General features: G+C 35.2%; 1 protein-coding gene across 1 annotated transcript; it reads left to right on the top strand.

The window, feature by feature from the left end:
* Nucleotides 1-6,693: 6,693 nt before the first annotated feature.
* LOC143555607 (uncharacterized) lies at nucleotides 6,694-9,539 on the top strand. Its single transcript, XM_077045128.1, has 5 exons — nucleotides 6,694-7,318; nucleotides 7,873-8,025; nucleotides 8,102-8,243; nucleotides 8,845-9,086; nucleotides 9,176-9,539. Exons 1-5 carry the CDS (start codon nucleotides 6,863-6,865, stop codon nucleotides 9,380-9,382), a joined length of 1,200 nt encoding a protein of 399 aa, XP_076901243.1. The 5' UTR covers nucleotides 6,694-6,862; the 3' UTR covers nucleotides 9,383-9,539.
* Nucleotides 9,540-19,363: the final 9,824 nt, after the last annotated feature.

The following is a 19,363-nucleotide window of genomic DNA, read 5'->3' as shown; positions in this document are numbered from 1 at the left end:
AAAACCGTTCGATTTAGATTTTTAGTTTTAGATTTACCATGGGTGGTCCGGTTCGGTTAAAGTTTTACCATTTGGAATTAAAGATTTTTGTGGTCTTGAAACATGTGCCTATTTGTTTATCTTTACTTTTGTTAATTACTGAATAACCTATGATTACCCATTTGGACAAAATTGTTTTAGGGTACACCAGTTTTTATTTTTATAAATTACCTAAAGTTTGTTTCTTGGTTTTTTGGTTGATAGCAAACCTGAAATCGAAAACCCATTTTTGAAAAACCATAAAAGCAAACCACCAAATTTTTATTGTGAGGTTAATTCGGTCTAGTTACAATGGCAATTCTGGTTACGGTTCTCCTATTTCGGTTTCATATGCACCCATGTTTGCAAACACCTCACACAAATTAGACATGCAGAAAATTAGAATCACTATGAATGAGTCAAGTTGGAACAAATTGGAGAGTGGAGTCAGTTTGGATCGATTTAATCTACTTTGCGTGGTATGTTGATCGAAATCGGTCAAAATATTCTGTCATACCAAAACTAAAAACTCAACTATCAATAATGTGTTCAGTTTGGTTTGATTTTGTTGATTATTTCGATTTGATTTAGTTCGGTTTGTTCAATTAGTTCGATTACACTCGATTAACTGTCAATTTGTTCACCCTAAAAAATAGACTTCTGAGCATATAGGTGTATATAAAAATGTTGGCTTAGGCACTTTCAAGGCCTATCTTTTTTTTTTCTCATATTTTCCTAAACTTTTGTTACTTAAATTATTTGTTGATAATCAATACAACATTATTAACAAATTTCCTAGTCATTTTGGGAGATGGAGATACACATCTTGAAATATTATTTGTTGGTTCGTTGAGGAGATATAACAGAAATTTAAATTAATGTATTGGTGTTTTAAAGTGTAGTTTTATTTTATTGTAATCGTTTGAGTTTAATGAGAATATATAAATATTTTAGGGAAAAAAAATTAGTGTGGTTATTTTTCATCATGTTTTTAAAAAATAAAACTAAAAGAATTTTAGATGGTGTTTTGAGAACTAGTATCCATCGTGGTCTATTTAGGGATGTCCTAATATATTCTAAAGTTAATAGAAATACCGCTACAACAAAAATTCGGGCTTCAAATACCTTATATTATATTACATGAAAAGGCTAAATACTCAATCTTATAGATGTGTTTGATAAGAAATTACTAAATAGTGCTTACATGTGATTGTGAACTAGCAATTTCACGCGTGAATTAGCACATGATTTGTTGATAATTTTTAAGATTAGGTGTTTGAAAGCACATTTGTAATCATTCACGTGTTAAGATGGCTGAAGACATGTGTTTATAACATAGGTGAATCGAATATTTAATGCTTAAACGTTCTAAAACAAGAATTATACAGTAGTTTCTTTTGTAACGATAATGTATGATTGATTTATAGAGTAGTCACATTCCAAATCCCGAACCTTAAAATTTATGTCAAGAAATGGTTTACATTAAAATAACACCTATTTACATGTTAGCTACCATTAATTAACATGTGAATTAATTAGTGTTAGCCGAAAGTATATCACATGCAAACTAACGCCTAACCAAAATTTTAATGATCTAGTGAAGGAATTTAATTAATGTATATCAAGCTGAGTGTTTATTTAAAAAGAAAAAAAATGCTTAATGATTTAATCTGTTTGATTTAGCTATTTTATGTGTTTAAGGGAATTATGTTTGATTTAACTATTAATTTATGCATGTCCAACTACATTATTATATAATATGGGTTACAAAAACGAAAGCATCCACCACAAGATAATCGACTAATCGTACATGTCTCTTGATAATAATTCTATATGTGAGGCTCGTATTTATTTATACTCTCAATAAACATTTTTATTTATTTTTTCTTAGACTGATTGGTGTGGGTGCTGATTCACCGGTTACAAAAGGTTCAAAACAAGACAAGTTTGTTCCATCATTAATCACTTGAATTTGATCACAACTACAAAACGGTCGAAGTTTTTATTGAAGAAGCTAGCCGTAGATTCCATGATCGTCAAATACGTGTTTGATTAATTCAAGGAATATCATTATTTGTGTAACACATACTTTCAGACAAAAGAAAAAGGCCAACTTATGTTATGATATCACATGCAAAAACCCCACAGAAATTCATGATTCCATCCAACAGGATAAACATGCAAGTTAGTTAAGTTGATATATCGATCATTTTGTGAAATATGATCTAGCGTCATGTGAGTATGTCATTTTTTTTAATTAAAATAATATTCATAATGTTAAATATTTATGTATGGGTTAAATCAATATAATTTTACTTGCATCACTTTTAATCACAATGTAATTTAAGCCTGACAAACCAAATGGCTCGGGCGGATTGGGGTGACGAGTCAAAATGTGTTATGGTCAAAACAAATTCCGAGCAAAATGAGTTAGAGTAAAAACGGGTTGTTATAAAAAAGTATCAAATTGGTTAAGGTCATAACGGGTATGGCCAAAATGAAGCTGAGTAGAAAGAAGTCTCTGGGTGGTGGTGATGGGCGTTACAGTGACACCAACATGTTGGTGGCAACACATGGTGAGCGCGGAGAGACAATGACGACGATTATGGGGTGGATCATGTCTAACTATTAGCGGATGTTGTCTAACCAATGCGTGTAACAAAAACTCCCTAAAATGTTCTTCATTAAGTTTTATTTCTTGCATCTAAAACACATTATATAAAAACTTATGACCAATATGTTTTGTTGATCAATTTGTCATATGCACGGTGATAAAATAAATTACATCTTATAAAAGAGAACTCTTCCAAACATTCGGAGCAAGTTTACTTTTTTTTAATTGCGTTATTTTAACAACCTTAAGATTAATTTTGATGCCTCGTCTTTAACTAAATCACTGTCTTTCATCATCAATATGCATTATATTTGTGTAACTAGCATCTACAAATCAACTACAAGAAATAAGAAAATTACGTAAGGGTTTGAACATATGCATATGCACCCAAACTATGATGCTAATTCCAAATCTGAGTTACAAGTCGTTGAAGTTGAAGGACCAATGCTGACAAACTGATCAAAGTTGGTTTAGTTTCCTAATTGCGTTCTAATTACCTTGGTAATGTCTTGGCTACATGTTAAAGGTACTCTATATAAAACGAGCCATGGTTAGAACTCACTACTTGAATTGGTATTAGAGAAAACTATAAACAAGCGAGACCTAAAGGTCGATAAAACCGATCAAAACCCGAAATTTGGTTTAGACCCAATCGAAAGAACCCAAGAACAATCAGCCGCCTTCAATATAATACTATCACGTTAATACGTTTAAACTCATTAAACAATTTATCCAACTATCGTTGTTCGTTGTGCGACCATTTAGGATCAAACCTCAGTAACAACATTGTCATATGTTGTCATATGTTGTTACTTGGGTATCTAGGTCCAACAAATACAAACTTTGTTATGGTTTGTAATCAATAACTCAGAGCAACACAAGAACGTCACATTTAAAAAGTGCTTACCTTTTTGTAAATGTTTCAATAGATACAACGTTATTTGGAGTTAACAAACAAGTGCACCACTTTAGTTCCAAATTTGGATGGATTTGTTCTTGTAATGTTTGAAGCTTGACACATAATGTATATCAGTAGATGTAAGTGTTATTTATAAACAAAAGTTTTTTAGGACCTATATTGACCTCAACACATGTTCGATCTCGACCGCACCCAGAAGTTACCCAAAGCTTTTATATTCCCCATCACATTACTCAAATGAATCAGTTTCCAATTAAACACCACATCATTCCGGGCCTTCCATAGACAACACATCGAAATAAGACAAATAGTATGAAAACTTTTAGCCTTCTTTTTCGAGAAGCTCGTCTTTCAATACCTAAATTAGCTATCGTTGCATAAAATTACACCAATAAATCTAGAAGATTCCCGTGTTATTTGCCTACAACCAAAAGACTGTTGTTAAAACTTGAAAATATTAATTAAATTAAAATTGGCAACAGCCAGCGTTTTAATTTATATATATATATATATATATATATATATATATATATATTACGCTATTATCTACCTATTATAATAAAGTAAAATATTTGTGACAAATGTCAGTTTGTGGTTAATCCTTACAATTTTTTTTCCTCCAAAACTTATATATGTCATATATCAATAATTATTCACATTCCTTTAACACGCCATTTATATTATATCTATAACATGATTAAATTATTTATTTTTCTTTAAACTCTCTTTATATTATATATATACACTTTTATAAAAAAAACATTTACATGTTATACTTCTATACATTGATAGAATATATTTCACAACATACTTTGTGAAATCCAAAAATCAACAACAAACCGTGTTTGTTAAATATTGAAAAGAATAAAATGTTAAATGTTATCATTAACATATTATACTATGATTATTGATGAAAATTGTAAATAAAATAATTCTAATATGTTTCAATTTACGAAGTGATTTTTTTTAATCATTAAGTTATAAATATATGCTTAAAAGTTGATCCATTTTTTAAAAATAAATCCATTATCTATTGGTTTTTTGTACATTGTCAGATAAATTTATAAATTATAAATATATGATTTAAATCTATCTATTTTTTCGGTTAATTTAGTAAACTATGCATATATGTGTTAAATTGTAAAGATAGTATATACCAATCACTTTCAAATATAATAGAATATGTGTTAAATTGTAAGGATAGTATATACCAATCACTTTTAAATATAAAAAACTTTATCATATTTAGTTTCTTAGGTTTTTTTTTATCAAGGATTGCTTAGGGTTTTTTGTAAAACTTAAATTTGATGTTACGGGTTAAAAGTTGAGAGATAGATCGTTTGGTACAAATTAATTACATTTGGCTCAAATTTGTTACATGTAAAATAGGGGTAATCTGAATACTTTTAAAAATTTGAGAGTGCAAATAGATTTATCGTCAAACGTGTTACGGGTTCAAAGTTTTGACTTGAAATTGAAACACATGAAAGTTAGAATTTTAATTGTGATTGAGTTTCGAATTTATTTTTAATGACATTTTTTTAAATATTCAAAAGATTAGAGATTTTGCACATTGAGTATTTTTCTAATGACTATTAAAATTTAAGAAAAAAGGACAAACACTTCCGACATGCCACCTCTAGACCTATCAATGCTTCTAACTTATATCAAATTAAAAACATTTGTGTCAGCATTGACTTTTCCTTGAATAGTGATCATAATGTTGTATGTGAATTATGTCGTACAAAATTATGCTCAAGTGAAGCAAAACATTTACAAAATTGAATGGGTTAACCTATTATTTTTTTTTTGTCAATTGACAAAGTCGAGAAACCCCTCAAACTTATAAAAAATTTTCATAGTGTAGCTCAAAAATATTATTCTATGAGAAATATTCTCATATAATAGATGGAGTGTTCTTGGGGATGTTTTTGCAGGTGCAGTATTTTTTTTATTAAGTTTATTTTATTTTGGAAAATATCATTTTTTTATATAAATAAAATCAATTTATGTATAATGATATAAACATAGACGTAGTACATTTTTTTCATATATATTATGTATTACTTTATTTGTAACTTAATTATTGTGATTATCCCGTGTGTTACACGGGCTCTAAAGCTAGTTACTTGATATTAATATATATATTTTTTTAACTTGTTTAACACTTAAAACCAAAAAAAACATGCAATGACTATTTCAGGAAATGTGAAGATTGGGACGAATTGTAAAGTCATTCGCTAATAATATCATAAACAAAAATTGCAAAGACATGAAAATTGTTAGGACAAGTTTAGTCAAATCATAACATCTTGGTGATGACCTTTTAATTTCTAATCCTTTTGTTTAACTTTTCTCTTTCCTAATCTATTACTTTTGCTTAAGCATCAAGAAATATGTAACTAATATTATTAAAACTAAAACTAAACAAGATCATCTACATTAGTTTTGACATCTAAAACCAAACAACTTATTCAAGCCCAAAATCAAACATCCATCATTCCATCTTGCCATATCCAAATCAATAGTATTTTAAGTCAATTCTGTCACACCCACACCAAAACTTAGACTCGACACACGTTAACCAAATCCCTTCACACGAAATTAACCAAAACAAAATCCTCATACATCGTAAGTAACCCTCCGTTATTGTTCCTATTAAACGTAAAACCAACCCACACATGCTAGGGGTGCATTTTTTAACTATACGAGTATGCTGAACCAGATCAAAACCCACCCGAACCCAAATTAGAGAATACCCGAAAACCCTGAAAAATAAACGCGTCGATTATCTAGTCAGTTTTTCTCTCAACAAAATAATTTTGCAATATGTAGTGGAAGACTACAAATTGGGGGCAGTTTTTAACACGTGGCGCCATGCCAGCAAATGGGTAATTTTATTTTATGAGTGTAATGGTTTTGTAGCCTCATTACACACACACACATATATATATATATATATATATATATATATATATATATATATATATATATATTACACACATATCATATAATAATATTAAACCCAAAACACACCACGACAAATACATGCCGCCCCCTCACCCCATCGCCATTTTGTAGCCTGGGGGCGGTGTTGTAGCTCGCTTGTCGCCCCACTACACACTTGGACTTAGTACAACCTGAAAAACTCGAAACCAGAACCCCCTAAATTATCACCATATAGTAATGTATTAAGCCACTAATTAAGAGAAAAACAAATTTAACACATAATAATCCTCCCACCGGAATCTGGTGCGAATATCATATTATCATTTACACGAACGGAGAACAACTACCTTTTTGATAAATAAATGTGGTGGCGATCCGCTTCCTTTATTCTTGACCGGAACGACAACAACAACAATATCCTTCATGACAACCCAAACCCTAAACCCGAAAGCCGTCTTCTCACTCCGCCGTCATCCTACATGGCTGAAACCACCATCCAAAACCCTAACCCCAACCCTATCTCCGCTTACTACCAGACACGAGCCGCCCACCACGGCGTCGTCACCAGCGACTGGCTCGCCCAGGCTCAAGCCGCCGTCGGCCGTGACCAGCCGTCCGATTTGGATACTTCAGCTAGGTCTAGCGGCTCTGAGAAGCCGTTTAGTGTGATTGAGGAGTTTAATAATTGGAGGAAACAGCCTGATTTGGCTGAAGCTGTGGCGGCTATTAGGGCTTTGGCTTCGGTTATTAGGTCTAGTGAGGCTAATACTATTGCCGAGCTTCAGAGTGAACTCAAATCGGCTTCGGATTCTCTCAAGGTGTGTTTTTTATTGTTAATTTAGGGTTTTATCTTGTTGTTAATTTGTTAGTGCAGATAGTTAGAGACATAACTATTAACATAAGTATAGTTTACCGTAGAGAGTTATCGTGTACGTACCGGATGATACGGTTAAACCTGTTTAAGCTTGTTTGATAAATGAAAAACCGCACGAATGACTATTGTCAAATTGAAGTGAGAACAGAACATATGTAACACCTATTTTTTGTATCAATCAATATTAAAATTAATCAGGTCTAGTATGGGTCTACATTTAGAATGTTATGGACTGAATATACATTTAGAAAATAAGTTTCTACTTGCCATATGTTAAACAAGTATCTGATCAGTAAAATGTTGCATCTTAGATTCAGTACTTTGCAGCGTGCGTTCTGTTGTTTATGTTAACAATTGTTCTCGTGGTTCTTCTCTTTATTTGTGCTTTATGGGTTTATTCTGCATATTTGTGATCAATGTTGAAGCTTATGACTTGGGTGTATGACTTTATGGTCATTTGAGAAGACTTTTTAACTTTTTAAACGTTTACATTTCCAGTCATGGGACACAACATCTATCTCATTGACAGCCGGATGTGATCTCTTTATGCGTTACATAACTAGAACATCGGCTTTTGAATATGAGGATTTTAACTCAGCTAAATCTCGTTTCCTTGAGCGTGCAGAGAAGTTTGGGGAAATCTCATATAAGGTTTGTACCTTTTTACTTGAGTCAATGTATGCATCTAAATACACATAAAGCTTTTAATCAAGATTTACTTTTCCAGGCTCGAAAAATCATTGCGATGTTAGGTCAAGATTTTATTTTTAATGGTTGTACAATCCTGGTTCATGGTTTCTCAAGAGTTGTTCTTGAAATTTTGAAAACCGCAGCAGAAAGTAGGAAAGTTTTCCGGGTTCTCTGCACAGGTCTGTTTAGTTTACAGTGTTAGAAACATCTTAGTAGGCCTGTAAATGAACCAACGAACATGAACAAGGGCATGTTCTTATTCGTTTATTTAATATTAAACGGACACGAAAGCGCATGCGAACACTTAAGCGGGCAAATATTTGTGTTCATGTTCGTTTATGACATGAACAAACGTAAACGGACACAAATAAACATAAAGTAATATAAACAAACACACTTAAATGAGCACAAACAAAAAATATAAAACATTAAGTAGATGAGTCATCCAAAGTTACATAAAAAATGAGCACAAACGAACATAAATAGATGAACATAAATGAACGAACATAAACGAATGGTCACAAACATAAATGAACGAACGACACATGTGTTCGTGTCCGTTTGTTTATTAAATGAATGAGCATGAACGAACTTCCCGCCGAAAGGTTCACTAACAGTTGATTAAACGTTCGGTTCGTTTACAGGCCTACTTCTTAGTTTGGTTAACTGATAGTTATATTATATGACTATTTAGTTAAAATGAAATATCGCACACTGTTAACTTTGTTTTATATAAAAACAATGCATATTATGATAGTTGATAGTGATGGTTTGATGCAGAGGGGCGGCCAGACAGGACGGGGTTACGATTTGCCAATGAGCTGGCAAAGGTTGATGTACCTGTGAAACTGTTGATTGATTCGGCTGTAGCATACAGTATGGATGAAGTTGACATGGTTTTTGTTGGGGCAGATGGAGTTGTTGAAAGTGGAGGTATTATTAACATGATGGGAACTTATCAGATTGCATTGGTGGCTAAAACCATGGACAAACCTGTTTATGTTGCAGCCGAGAGCTACAAGGTATTATTGTTATTATTATCATGATCACATTAGAAACTAACTTAAAAGTTAAAATGGTCATTGATGTTGTAAAGCACATTACATTGTAGTTTGCACGTTTGTATCCGTTGGATCAAAAGGACATGGTGCCAGCTGTACGACCAATTGATTTTGGTGTACCGATACCATCAAAGGTTGAGGTGGAAACATCTGCACGGGATTACACCCCGCCTCAATATCTTACCTTGCTTTTCACAGATTTGGGTGTGTTGACTCCGTCTGTGGTTAGTGATGAGCTTATCCAGCTTTACTTGTAATCTAAATCCTTTTTGACATTCAACTTTTACTTTTTTGATAATATTGTAATGGATGGAAGATTGCTTTTAACTTTCAGATTGTTTTTTATATAATATCTTTATGAAGTTAACTTGTATTTTAAAAACACAACAGGATAATTAAATTGTTGTTGTCATACAGCTCATGAACATGTTATTTTGTTATCAGACTTTGGCCACGTAACCTTTCTACATCTTGATGTAACCTACCCTCAACCCCACATATTTATTGTTATTGTATGATTACGAGTGCTTCATTTTGGTGCTGTTTGTTTTTGCAGACATAAACTGTCTGCAAGCTGATTTCATCTGTTTTCATGTCTGCAACTGAAGATGTGGTCTGAAGATCTGCAAGCTGAAAATATAAGACTGTTTGTTTTTATAAGCTGATACTGTCTGCATAACTGTCAAACTTATCTCACAAGATAGAAGTCATTTATTCAAGTTACATCTAGTTTTTAGTCTTTGCTTGCCATGCCGATTTGGTTTTGGTGGGTGGTGGAAGGTGGTGGTGGTGGATGGTGGTAGTGGCGGCGGACGGTGGGTAGTGGCGGTGGATGGTGGTGGTGGACAATGGGTGGTGGTGATGGATGGTTTTGGTTGGTGGTGGACGGTGGTGGTGATGGATGGTGGTGGTGGTGGCGGTGATGGATGGTGGTGGTGGTGATGGATGGTGGTGGTGGTGGATGGTGGGTGGTGGACGGTGGTGGTGATGGATGGTGGTGGTGGTGGCGGACGGTGGTGGTGATGGATGGTGGGTGGTGGACGGTGGTGGTGATGGATGGTGGGTGGTGGACGGTGGTGGTGGCGGTGATGGATGGTGGTGGTGGTGGCGGTGATGGATGGTGGTGGTGGCGGGTGATGGATGGTGGTGGTGGCGGTGATGGATGGTGGTGGTGGCGGACGGTGGTGGTGATGGATGGTGGGTGGTGGACGGTGGGGGTGATGGATGGTGGGTGGTGGACGGTGGATGGTGGTGGACGGTGGCGGCGGGGTACGGGGGTGGTGGTGGCGGCGTACGGTGGGTGGTGGTGTTGGCGGACGGTGGTAGGAGCAGTGGATGAGAGGGTGGCTGCAAAGGGAGAAGAGTAGGGTTTTTTTGTGAAGATGTTTTAAGCAAGATTTCCTTGCTTTTCTTTTAAGATGAAAGAAGATAACTTCAGATCTGTTTTAAGAAAAAAAACAAACAGTCTTCAAGGGTAATGTCTGCGCGCCTGCAGACATTAGCTCCCTTGAAGATGTTTGAAGAAAAAACAAACACCCCCTTTATCTGCTCACAAACATGATAACATAATAAAATAAAATATAATGTTAATTGCACATATGGCCCTTGTGCTTTGAACAAATTGTATGTTTGGTCCTTGAAATGAAAACTTGCAAACATGGTCTAATCATCTTTGAGTGAGTTGCACATTTAGCCCCTAACTTCGTTGCTCGTTAGTTTTTTGGGGTTATGTAACAAACGCATTCCATGAGAGGGTATATTTGTCATATAATATTAATAATTTTGAAATGTTGATGTTGTGATGATGGATGTCGAACAACGTGATGGTGTGTTAAAAGAAGTTGAATGAACATGAGGCGTGTTGATGGAAGTTGAATGAACGACTGTTTGTAGGGAGAAAGAGATTTTATTGGGGCTTACAATTTGAAAAATATGAATTACTCTCATATGGGTGGCACATGGGGTCACTTTCTGTTATCGCCGGGGGGGGGGGGGGGGGATATGGCTAACTGCTCATAAACGTTTGGACTAAGTTTGTAACTTTTCAGTCTTTAGGGTAGACATGCAATATGATCAAAGCACAAATGCTATTTGTGCAATTAACTCAAAAATTTATGTCATGTGTTAATAATGTTATTATACTATACAAACTATTCAGAATTATTCAAGCTTATCATGTACACTCCATTTGATTGGTGTTGGTCATTTAGGTTTCAAAACAAAGATATGTATTGATGCAACATAACGTTTCTTCCATCATAACTATGTATCGAGATTACAATCTCAATTCTATTATGCTTAACGAACAAATAATTGATTCCAAGTCCCTTAGTGACAGATAGATCCATACCTGATATGATCAGATACGTAAGATACAAAATTATTGGCTGGACACGTAAGGTACAAAATTATCGACAAGAGACGTAAGGTACAAAATTGTTGATTGAGAATACTTTTTCCTTTATAACATCGTAGGTTCACGGTTGTAAAGCCAAGTCAGTCTATTTTATTACATGCCTGTCTTCATAGCATAAAATGGTGTTACAACCACCATGGCTCCATGAGCTCAACGACAAATTATGTACAACATGGAGGCATTGGTCATAGGAAAAATGTTTCATTATGATTGGTCATAGAAAAAGGTGAATGAAACATGTGAAAATAGTAAAGGAAACATAGGATATGAGGTGGTGTGATTCACCAAAACCCCTATTTTTATGCAATGCATGACCTAGCAATTGTTATACATAGTGTAAATTCTAATCGGTTATTGAACCAAAATTGGTTAGGACCCGAAACCAAAACTTGTTGGTAATCAGTATAGTAGTAACTGGTTTGTAACCGATATTAACCATAAGTTAGGGATCACTTGGATATGATTTTTGACCGATTTTAAACGGCTATATAACCATTCAAAGCCGGTTTGACCTTTTTGCCCCTTCTGTTAATATAAAATAGGTTATGGTTTTAGACATGTTATCGGTTTTATAGGTTATGGTTGTAACCTAATCGTAAGTCACAACCAATTATTGCCTTATTGGAATAACCGGTTTTGATTGCATTGATCAATAACCAGTTTGGTTAAAGTTAAGAAACCGGTTGACTAGTATTTGCACCATTAGTTATACATGCTTCAAGTGACTTATCTCCGTATTTGATTTCTAGTGCCCAACAACATGCGGCATGTGTAATGTGTTAATGACTTAATGTTACTTGGATTTTACCTATAAAATATCTCTTATTTCCCTCCAACTTCGCATTACAAAATGATTCTTGCATTGTTTAATTAATGTTTATATCATGAATTCAATTCTTGGATTAAGATTACAATTAAGCCGCATGCATATTCATGATTTGGTTGGTGGACAAAATCAAACAAAAGTGGCTTATTTAAAATACTCACTGTTTCTTTCCCAACTACAACTCAAAAAAGTCAAAATAGCCAAAATATTAAGTAAATAATAATATATTGTTTTAAAAGTGCCACCCACTAACGCGTACACATTTAGGCTGAGGGGTGTGGGGCGCTAACCTGGGCGCGAGAGCCCCTCCGTTCGCGCCCCCAGGCGCTAACCCCACACCACCGGGGCGCGAACCGGGGCGCGAACAGGGCGCGAGCCCCCAGGCAGGCGTGAGTGTGGTCGCGGGAGAAGAGAGAGAAAGAGCCGTTGAGCTCGCCCAAAAGAGCCGTTGGAGCTCCGAATTTTTTTAAAAAAATAAAAAAAAATCCGCTGGAGCCCCTCCACACCAGGGCCAGGGGCTCCAACACCCCCCTTATCCAGTTTCTCTCTCTGCCACACGTCACAATATTATTGGCTGGAGCCCCCACTCGCGCCCCCATTAGAGCCCCCCACCCCCCTCAGCCTTATATTTTGCCTTTTGATTTTGATTTCAGAATTTAATATATTAATAACATGAAGTCATGATTAGTAATTACATTTTAAAAGTTTGTCAGCCAATGTTATCTAATTTCGAGTTTTTTACTACTAAAATAGTGTAGTTGGTAAAATAATATTATTTATCAATATAGTATAGTTTTAAATATATTTATTAAAATGGGTATTTTTAATGGAACCCACCACCCATCCACTTACTTCATCTTCTTCCTTCTAACCTAACTACTCTCTCTCTCTCTAGACCACCAACATACCACCGCCATGTTCATGACATTCTCCGGCGGCCTCCGATGCCTCCACCGGAAATATAATACATGATGCCGTGATGGAAAGATTAATAGAAAACACGATAAATACATCAATTATTAATAAAAATAATCTGCCGAGAAAAGATTATTCATCAAAATAATCAAACTCAACGATTTCAGCATTTTCTTTCAATTTTTGCGTGAAGATATTCACCTAGGAACTCATTATTCAACTCCGCCGTTAGTGATTTCACTTCAATTCAAACCCACAAAAGAATCATCCACGCCGGGAAATCCAAATATGCAGAATCTGAATCGCCGGCGCGGATACATACGCCGGAAAACTTATGGGAATACTAAAGTCCGGTGCAATCCTAGGATCCGGCGAGTACTTCAAGGATGTCTATCTCGGCACGCCACCACGGCATCATGTATTACATTTCCGATGGAGGCATCGGAGGCCGCCGGAGAATGTCATGAACATGGCGGTGGTATGTTGGTGGTCTAGAGAGAGAGAGAGTGGTTAGGTTAGAAGGAAGAAGATGAAGTGAGTAAGTGGGTGGTGGGTCCCACTAAAAATGCCCATTTTGATAAATATGTTTAAAACTACATTGATAAATAATTTTACCAACTACACTATTTTAGTAAAAAATTCTCTAATTTCTGCATAAGAGGATTAGCGAATCAAATTACCAAGTAATTTATTAAATTTATCAGGATAATATATATTTTGTTTAGACTACTCACGGCTTCCACGTTTTGGTATTATTAAATGAGTGAGCCCCTCTCTTCCACGCCTATTTTTGTCTACCAAGTTATTATTATAAATTTATAACACAACTGGCCCACCTCTCAATTCATACGCGTCCTTTTCGTCAAACATTTTTTAATATTCGGTCTTTGGCAACTAAAAGAGCTTTGAGGGCGGTTGAATTTATGAAACGCCTGCCGGACCTGAGGGACCCTCAAAGTGAGCTCCTTTTGTTACGCTCGTGCATGGGGGTTGCTAAGTTAGTGTTTGGGCTCCGGACCAGTCAACCTGAACATGTCAAAGAGGCTGTGTCCATCTTTGATGCGAGCCTGCAGGGGGCAATTGAAGATATTGTTGTGTGTGGAGGACCGCATTTTGGGGACCTCCAGTGGAGGTTGGCTTCCTTCCCTATGCGTTGCGGAGGCTTAGGAATTTTCTCGGCTGAGGATGTCTCCGCATATGCATTTGTGGCTTCCAGGTCTCAGTCGTGGAAATTGTAGGACCACGTCCTGCGAAATGCTGGTGTTACGGGGGTAGATCCTGACTACTCTTTTGCACTTGGTAATATTGGAACAACTCTCCCGAACCTTGATATAGGCGGTTTTACTGATAAGGAGACCGCCCCCCAAGAAACCTCAACAAACCTTGGCGAGTGCTGTTAATGATAAACACGTACATGATTGGGAGGAGAGATTCGATATGACCCCGAGACAAAAGGCAGTTTTAGCTTGTCTCAAGGGGGCTCATACCCAGGATATTTTGACTGTTGTGCCCATTGAAGGTCTTGGGCAACGGATGTCGGCAGTTGAATACAGAGTCATCCTTAAATACCGGCTTATGATTCCCCTTTTCCCTCCATATGAATTATGCCCCATTTGTAAAAAAGCTTGTTTGGATAGATTCGGTGAGCATGCCCTCCACTGTAAGGAATTGCCGGGATTCAAGTATCGTCATGACTGGGTTAGAGATGTGTTATGGGATGTGCTTAAACGTGCCGGGATCTCAGCCAAGAAAGATGCACCTGTTAACTTTTTGACTGATCCGCGTGAGGGAAGATCTACCCTGCGTCCTGCAGATGTTCTTGTGTTTGGCTGGGCAGGGGGTAAGGATGCGTGTGTTGACCTCACTGGGGTGTCCCCGTTGGTGGGGCTGAGAGACAGTGGCTTCGTACCGGGACAAGCGGTTTTGAGAGCGGAGTCTAGGAAGGTTGCTAAGCATGAGACATCGTGTTTGGAGAATCAGCACGTGTTCATTCCATTATCACATAAATCACCAACAATTTGTTAACGGTAGGTTACCGTAAGTAATAGTTGTTTTGTTTTATAGCAAAAAATAAATAAATAAAAGTAGCTAGAGTTTCCTGTAAATTCAAATATTTAAAAAATTTGTAATAAATTTATGTAAATTAAATATGTAACAATATATAAAGAAATGTACACACACTAAGAGTATTCAGCTCCTATCCATAAAAAATATGAGTGCGATTTTTATAATATAGAGAAAATGCAGTGAATTTTTTGTGTATGCGAATTTCCTATTCACACCTTAAAATTTTTTAATAATTTTTGAAAGTGTTTGTGTGTGGAGGAGAGTGAAAATATAATGGTAAAATTATAAAAAAAATATTATTTAATTAAAAATGAAAAAGAGAACATAATGATTTTTAGTGGAATTTTGAATTTAAAAATAGAAGAAAGAATGTGAATGCTCTAACAACCTATCTAGCGAGAAGGGGAGTGAACGGCGGTGGTAGTCATGACTGCTCTCATAGCATGCAGTAAACCTCTTTAGATATTTGGATATGCTCAACTATCTTCAAAGTTAACTCATCCTGTCTTGGTACTCAATATATATACAAACATTAAACATTATACACACGATACGTATTTCATTAACGATCAAAATTAATATCGTTATAACATACATTCATCGAAAGGACCATAAGAATCTTCAAGTGTTGCAACTATTGTTATTTTTATTCATATGTTAATTATTTTGTATTGCATTCATCATCAACAGTTAAAACACATGGTAAACATGATGCCTTTCTAGCCATGAGCCCTCTTAAAGTTAAAAAAGCAATGCATGACATGTTCAAAAAAAACAAAAGGAAATGAGTCAGAAGAAAGAAGAAATATATAACCATAGAATACTTTATCAGCATATGGTAAACATGGTCCCTTCCTAGCATTTATTTATTTATTAAATATAGTTTCATCTTTTGTGGGACACTCCTCTTTTTAATATGTGCCTTTTATAAATACCCACAACCATCACTCAACTCCTTCATATCTCTAGGCCTTTCTCATTGAACTTGAAGTTGAAGGAACTTAATAATAATATTAAGATCTTTATGGCTATCAAACTCCAAATAGCTTCAATGGAGTCAAAAGCTGTAGGTTTGAAGATACTTCCAACCAAAACACACAATCATTCCAATCCCATTTTCCAAAGGAATCAAATTCCATCTTATCCACCTCCACCTTGTTTTCTCAAATCTTGTTTTCTCTGTCACAAGCATCTTCCAATCAACAAAGATGTTTATATGTATAGGTATACATAATTCCTTAATTCATCAATAATATATTCTTAATCTAAATATTGTCTAATTAGACTAATTGATATATGCATATGTGTTCAGAGGGGATCAAGGTTTCTGCAGCGAAGAGTGCCGGAGCAGACAAATATACATAGATGATGTAGCACAACTCGAGATATCCGTCAAAAAAATGAGACGACAATCTCTCAATGGTAGCCGTTGCAAAAACCGACATCCACGTCAGCATAAAAACTCCATGGCGTCGCCTAGGCCACTAATTTTTACAAACCATTGATTGCGGGATATTTTGGAGATAAAGACGTACTAAGGATTTTTTTAGCATGTATGGATTGTAGCTAGGTAGACGTTATAAGTAATAACGTACCACAATATTAGATGGCCGGGTGAAAGCAATTTCAAACTGATATTTTTTGTATGATCTGTACTTATTCCCATATTTCTTGTCACATTACACAAACAAATCAACCTTTTGTCAAATAATAAACCAAACATCAACGTTTTGATAGGATATGGAAAAATAATTAATATACACCAGATAACGAACTATAATAAAACACATTATTGAAAAAATGTGCTTGAACTGATACTCAAAATTCAAATAGTTGTTGAGTCTTTCTATATATTCAAATCATTCAAATACTATATTAAACCGATATCTAAAAAAACGATTGATCGTTTGATGCTTTATAACACATTCATCACATTCCTTACACAAAGACCTTGAAAAAAAAAGATATTTCTATTAAAGGAAAACATTGGAAAAATAGGAAGTACAGACAGAGGGACCCATTTAAATCAATAAAGGTTTGGTATGTGCCATATTTCTATACGAGCTTGGAGATCGATCATGATATGGTAGGATATTGTCGATCCGATGGTAGTGAAGCCAAAAAATATGCTGACTAGGATCCATTCTTTAATTTTCCCAAACTTAAAAAGTGAGGAGATTTATTATATTCATATACCGGTAGATAATTTAGAAGACTCGGAATGAAACTGTTATCGATGCTAATGATATGAAGACAAAACTCATAGCACATGATATATTTTGTATAGAATAGATATGAATTGATTGATAATATCTTCTCTCATTTGTAATTGAAATTATCACCTTAGTTAGACTTGATATTAAACTATGCATTGTAACTTTAAATGAAAAGGAAACAATTTCTTGGCATATTATTTCTTACATGGTATCAAGAGAAAAACCTAACATTAAGGGTGGGCAGAAAACCGAAACCGAATAACCGAAAAAATCAAATCGAAAAAAACCAAACCGAAGCATTAACCGACGGTTAATTTTTAGTTTTTCGAAAAACCGATTTTTGGGTTTAGGTTTGGTTATCCATTTTAACAAAACCGAACCGAACCAATTAATCGAACCTATGTTTTCTACGTGTTTTTTTAAAATGTTATGACCGAAAACAAAACACCAAATGAATCTACCATTGACGGTGATGAAGATTATGAAGATGATGAAGATTGAGTCTAAACTTTGAAAATAAATAAGATAATAAATGAAGATTCAGGCCAAACTTTTAGTGTTTTTTTTATTAAGAACTTTTTTAAATTTTAAACTCTATTACTCAACAACAATTTTGTATTTGTTTGGTTCCACGTAACACGTGCCTATTTTTGTATTTTGAATTTAATATATATGAGGTGCTCTATTTTTTTGAATTCTTTTTTATTTTTTGTAATGTCTACTCACACTAAAAAAACCAAAAATAACCGAAAATCGATCGGCTGGTATTCTAAAATAACCGATAGCTTCGATTTCGGTTAGGGTTTCACCCAATAACCGAACTAAACCGTGCTCACCCCTACCTAGCATACCCTAATCTTCTCACGGCTGACCATCAGTTTCCGCATCTCTCTCTGAAATCCGATATTTCTCTCCTTACTTTCACATCTCTTCCCCTCTCTAAATACCGATGGAATCCGAAATTCATCCCGCCGTCACCGTCTCCAACATAAGAAACTTCATACCGGTTACACTCGAGATGGAATCGACACAACTTTCTTCATGGTTCGAACTTTTCAAGATTCACAGTAAAATCTTCTTAGTCTACGATCATCTTTTCCCCCGTGTCATGCTCGAGCCTAAACCTGACACACCATCAAAACCCAACGCACTACCAAAACCTAGACCACATATTGTTGATGAGTGGGAACGACTTGACTTTATCAGTTTACAATGGACCTATGTAGGGTTGACATATCATGTATACTCGTACACGATAAGACAGGAACACGAAACATGTACACATATACATGACACGAAAACTTATTGTGTATATGTATCCCAAACCCGAACACGAACCTGTTAATACCAGGTATACATGATAAGAGTTATTTAGAAACACATATTTAACAAGTTGCTTAGAAGGGTTCAGAAAAGAATTTGGTCATTCAGTGGCCGTTGGCGCTGCAAATTTGAGGAGGCCGGACTACCGGAGAATCGACGATGTGGAGAGATATATCGGAGAATCGAAGGGTCGCAACCAACTGAGATGTGGAGGGAAACCACCGGATTACCAGAAATTCGGAGAGAGAGAATCAGAGAAGTGTTTGTGAGCTGTCTGCTTGATGTTCAATTGTTTGGTATAAAAATTTATGGTTAACTATTTCGGGTATATAACATATTATAGTATCATATATTTTTATTTATAAAATAAATCTAATAAGGTACTAATGTCCACTTAACAGGTAAACGGGTATTTTACTAGTCCAACACGAAATTTAATGGTCGATTCGTGTCTACTTGTTTATTACACGCAACT

Source organism: Bidens hawaiensis, unplaced genomic scaffold, assembly GCF_021521415.1.
Source record: "Bidens hawaiensis isolate Kalapana, Puna unplaced genomic scaffold, B.hawaiensis_p1.1 tig00001032_1, whole genome shotgun sequence".
NCBI lineage: Eukaryota > Viridiplantae > Streptophyta > Magnoliopsida > Asterales > Asteraceae > Bidens > Bidens hawaiensis.
The sequence above is the reverse complement of the archived record's forward strand: the minus strand, read 5'-3'. Positions and strand labels throughout refer to the sequence as shown.